General features: G+C 41.7%; 1 protein-coding gene across 4 annotated transcripts in view; it reads left to right on the top strand.

The window, feature by feature from the left end:
• Positions 1-3458: 3458 nt before the first annotated feature.
• The window catches only part of reln (reelin), a 99262-nt gene continuing 97288 nt past the window's right edge, over positions 3459-5432 (top strand). For 3 of the 4 annotated variants that reach the window (XM_017405917.2, XM_017405918.2, XM_017405916.2), the window contains exon 1: positions 3459-4001. In XM_017405917.2, the coding sequence (XP_017261406.1) occupies positions 3749-4001 (253 nt within the window). In that variant the 5' untranslated portion in view covers positions 3459-3748. The remainder of the gene's footprint in view (positions 4002-5432) is intronic. The other variant, XM_017405919.2, reaches the window with a different exon arrangement.

Below are 5432 nucleotides of genomic sequence, written 5' to 3'. Positions count from 1 at the left end.
GCATTTCATCTGGTCTTGTAAAATATGAGCTGTTTTGCTTTTGCAATGAACCTAAAAAGAAATGATTTCTGATTTTACCACTTATTTTTGAAACTTGAGTATATTACATAATACAAGCCATAAATTTTAATGAAAGAGGTGTTTATCAATAACAGCTCAAAGCTTGAACTATAATAAGGAAACACTTAGAGTGGAATGCTATCAAAACCATACAGAGAACCTTGAGTTCTTTAAGAAATCTCACCAGTGAGTTAATGCTTAAAGTTTAATTAAAAGTACTTAATTAGGCCTGCATGGAGCTGTAGTGCTGCAGTGGACTGGGTCAGAAGAACAACATCAAAAATAGAGTGTGATAACCTCAGACCTTCAGTCTCTGCAGACTGGACCACATAACTGACCCCATAAAGGAGCTGTGGAGAGCACACACTGTTTCTGAAAAGTTACCCTTTCTCAGTGTACTTTGTACTCTTGCAGCATTTGTGCTTTAGTAGCCACACTCGGGGAGTTTTGTTTCACCTCTTCTCATCAGTTTTGACATTTCCATTTAAGTTTCTATAAACAAGACTGATTGTTGTATTAGAAATATACAGAGATCATTTAGCTTTGCATAATGTTGCTCTTTTCAACTCGATGTTTTGGAAGTTTGGACTGCTTCTGTATGAGGACAACATGCTGGCTAGAGTTTGGAACATGAGCCAAAAACAAATCTTTTTTTTTAACTTCAAACAGAGAGAAACTACAAATGACAGAGCTTTCGGTGTAAAAGCAACATAATGTGCATTTGGATTTGGATACATGTTTGTTTGATCCAGGGCTTAAGCCGTGGAAGCATCTGGCCACACAGACCTGTTCCTGCTGTAGGTCAGACAGGCTGTTTGAACATTGTGTGTGTGTGTGTGTGTTTGCAGTTTGTTGGCTCAGGGGTGTATTTGTCTGTAACAGGCACTTTAAACACACAAATACAACATTTAGTTAAAGTTAAACATTGAAGGAGATGCGCTTTGGCGTTGAGAACTAATTCCAACACTTTGCTATGATAATTATCGACTGCAGTCATAAAAGGCAGGCTTAATGTGTGTGTGTGTTTGTGTGTGTGCCCGTCCATGAACCTGTGAAAAGATTTTAATGAAACTCTCAGAAAGCAGTTGCTAAAAGTTGGTGTGGTAGTAGCTGAGAGTCATCATCAACTTATATTCTGAGCACCAACAAATCTCACAAGATCTTGGTTTTAAATGAGCATTGACAATTAAAGTCAACCCCTTCTCTGTGTTAGCAAAATATCTCACAAACCACAGGATAGATGTTAATGAAACTGTCAAAGAATAATCATTGGCTGTACATCTACAAATAATTCACTTTTGGAGTGAATTTGATTCAAAATGGCTGCCACAACTAATTGACCTCAGAAAAGAAAATAATTGCTCTAACCTATTTAATGTTGCAGGTACCGAGTCAAAATTTGGTGTGGTAGTAGCTGAGAGTTATTCCCAATGTGTAATCCAAGAGCTAACAGCTTTTGTAATACTATGTATGAATGTGCATAATTATTAAGATTTGACCAAAAAGAATAAAACTCTTTCATGTTTTGAGAAAATGTTATCTTATTTTTAAACTCTGGCATCCCTTTAAGGAATGCTGGGCCTTTGTTTTATCTAATGTGTTTGTGTGTGTTTTTCATTGTGCAGATACTGGGAACATTTGTGTGTTTGTTATGTACACGGACAACCCTTTTTCTATCCAGAAGGTCTGTGAAGAGAATATTAGTCGGAGGTGGGGTCGGATGAAGGGAAGTGTATCACTTACACACAGGGCAAGAGATAGATGAGCAGAGATAGAAAGCTGTAGATGAAAAAGGAAAGAGCAAGACAGGGATATGTTACACAATTACTTATCCATCATTTGGTGGGCTGGAGAGAAAGCCATGTTATGGCTAGTGTTGCACCAAAGTGGTGGATTAATGTCGAGCAGAGCGGTGGCACATGCTGCTCAGACAGAAGTGGGGGGAAAGTTGGAGTGTGTTGTGGAAAAGGAGATTCTGATGGAAAACATATAAAAATGAGCAACAGACGAGAAAAAGGAAAACAAATCTGAGCACTTCTGAGAGTGAGAGAAGGAGACGTACAGGGTTGGAAAAAAAAGTGAGATTGGAGGGAAAGCAGCGGGGTAGAGCAGTTAAGGAAAAGAAAGGAAAGTGAGGGAGTTTTGTCAGCTGGTGTGAGGTTAACCACCTTCACGTCAGCACCACCGAGATAAAGGAGATGCTGATCGACTACAGGAGGAAGGTCACACTCCCAACACCAGTGAACATCCAGGATTTGAACATTGAGATTGTGGTGGAGTATAAATACCTGGGCGTCCATCTCAATGACAAACTGGACTGATCCACTAACTAACTCAAACGCTGTGCACAAGAAGGGTCAACGTTACCTCCATCTGCTGAGGACACTGAGGTTGAAAACTTTCTTTGACCCAGTGGTGGCATCTACATTGTTTTATGCTGTACTCTGCTGGGGGATTGGCTGCACAGAGAGACACAGGAAGAGGCTGAACAAGCTGCTCAGGAGGGCCAGCTCGGTTCTGGACACCTCTGAGTTGGTGGGTGAGAAGACGATGTTGGCAAAGCTGACATCCATTATGGACGACAAGACCCATCCCCTCCAAGACACTGTGGGGGCTCTAAAGAGCTCTTTTAGCAGCAGGCTGCGACACCCACAATCTCGGGAGGTCCTTCATCCCATTTGAAATCAGACTTTTTAACCAACATGTTCAATAATGTAAATATTCTTTTAGTTATTCCTGGCTGATGAGTGAAACATTCCTGTTCTTTTGTTGTTGTTGTATTTGTGATTTCTTTTTCTTTCCATTTCATTTTTTGAATATATTGTGAGGTTATTCTTCTATTTGATGTATATTTCCTGACTTTCTGATAATTCTTTTCTGTTTCTGGTACGGTTCATCTCTGTAACAAGAGAATTTTCACAATGCGGGATAAATAAAGTTCTTCTTCTTTTTCTTAAAGAGAGCTTGAGAGGGAGGGAGAAAGGAGGTGTGACAGTGGGAGGGAGAGGAGGATACAGTCTGGATGGGCAAAAAAAACAAAGAAAAGAGAGTGACGGTGATTTGTCAGTGGGCTTGTTTGGGAAGAAGAAACTAAGAGATGCATAAAGATAACACAGCCAAGGTCTCAGGAGGGGAGTACAGGAGAGCAATAAGGAGTAACAGAATGTTTTAAAGGTAAGGAGAAGGGAAGATACGAAAGGGGGAGTGGGAGAATAAAGGAGGAGTGATAGACTGGTAGGGAAGAGGGAGGAGAAAAGAGCTGGATGAGAGAGGAGGGAGGCCGTCTCAGACAGCTCATACAGCACACGCGTGGAGCTCATGTTGGAGAGACAGAGAGAAGAAGGGAGGGAGGGTGGGTGGGAGGAGAGAGGGAAACACAGAGAGAGAGGGGGGTGAGGTATTTAAACACCGGAGCAGGACAGCTCAGGCAAAGCTCCGAACTCCTCGAGAGTGGAGGTAGGACAGGGAGAGGAAGCAGAAGAACAGTTTTCCCGATGACAAAGCCCACACACTGACACACCTACAAAAACACACAAACATACTCACACACACACACACACACACACACACACTTTTGGACTTCGACTCATCCGTGGACTTCACCACCTGTCCTCTGGAGCTCAACCTGTGCCTTCTTCACTCCAAGTCATCCCTCCCTCAGTCCCCCCACCCTTCTCAGTGAGGGCAAATGGCCATGGTGCGGGCCTCTCTTGGGGGTCTTTTTGGCTGGGTCTTGCTTTCCCTTGCACTTGGGAGCAGCAGTGTGGATTTCGGGGCTCCCCCCGCAAGCTTCTACCCCCGTTTTAACCCGTTCTTCTTCCTGTGCACCCATCATGGGGAGTTGGAGGGAACTGGGGTGGCAGAAGGTGGGGGAGAGGTGTTACTCACCCTCCAAATTGCAGGCAACCCCTCCGCCTACTTTCCTGGACAGGAGTATCAAGGTGAGCACACCTTCTATGATCTCCACATTTTTTTTCTTATGCATGGATAACAAAACAAAATCTATTTATGAAAACAAGCTGGTTGAAAATAAAAATATTTCAGCATGTCTGAATTTAGTCTATTTTTAAAGTAGATTTCCTGTTTTGTAAACAAGTTGGAATGATTTTTTGAGAAGAACTTAGTTCTCAACTGTTCATTCAATGCTCCTGAATGAATCCCTAAATGTGCATTTTATGACAAGCTTCACAAAAAAAAAAAAAAAAAATGACAGCAACAGTTTTACACAATAATGCAGATGCGTTGGTTTAAGCACTGGATGTTGCATTTTGTTGCGAGCTGTTTCTGTTCGGTTTAGTAGCTGCTAATGGTAAACAGTAACTGTAACACCAAGTGATGCTTAGTGTAGGTGGCTTCTCACAGGAATAACAACATGATACCTCCAACTAAAGGAGAGTGTAAAAGTTGAGAGTGTAACTGGCCAAGTGAAGCACCACAAAAAGAAATTATGGCAATTAAGATTAACAACCTAGAACAGGGAGATTAATGCTGCCTTTCTTGCATTTAACACGGTCACCTGCTTCTGGAAAAGAAATACACTCACTTGCTCGCATTGTTGACACTGGAGACAGTGACCCAAACAGGCCACCACTGGCCAACTAAGGTCACGTTCCCATGCAGCTGCCCTTCTTGGGTGTCATGTATTAATTTTAATGAACTGATTATATCTCTCTATATATAAATACTGTCTTCATACATACAGTATCTTTTCATAACTCTGCTGCTGTTGTATTACCAAATTTGATCTGTCAGACAGCAGATTTATTACACAGATTGTTGATAACTGTTATAACTGTAAAAAAAAAAAAAAGAAATGTTCCAGCAGGGTTTGTGTAATTGTATACAGAAAGAAGAGGATAAGTAAAGGTCAGAAAAACAGAACAGGAAACGAGAAGCAAAATTATTCTCAGAGATTTTAGTAAGTAGCTGGCGAATGGGAGGGATGGAGCGCACAGAGAGGTTTAGATAATTAGCATTAGAAATGTGGTGGACTGGAAGGAGGAGGAGGGAGCGATTTAAATAGGGCCACGGCTGGGATCGAATGGCGTGGGGCGGGAGGGGGGGAGGATTTAAATGACGATGAGAGGATTGAGCAGATAAGATACCAGCAAAGGGGCTTGCACATTAAAAAAAAAAAAATGACAGGCTTCCAAGCTGCTCACTTTTTTTGCAGATTCTTGTTTTGTCACATGGCAGCAGGTCATTGTCAAATTTATAGGATTGTCTGTGAATCTGCTAGGGGGCAAAAAGAAAAATGGCAGGTGAAATAAATGGTTGTGGAGTCTGAAATAATCTTGTAAGGATGGATGTAAACATCAAGGTTACACCCATTGTCACATGTTTGCACTCTGGCAGAAAATGAGGGGGGAATG

Source organism: Kryptolebias marmoratus, linkage group LG11 (genome assembly GCF_001649575.2).
Source record: "Kryptolebias marmoratus isolate JLee-2015 linkage group LG11, ASM164957v2, whole genome shotgun sequence".
NCBI classification, from domain to species: Eukaryota; Metazoa; Chordata; class Actinopteri; order Cyprinodontiformes; family Rivulidae; genus Kryptolebias; species Kryptolebias marmoratus.
Note: the sequence above shows the minus strand (reverse complement) of the source record. Positions and strands in the feature narration are given on the sequence as shown.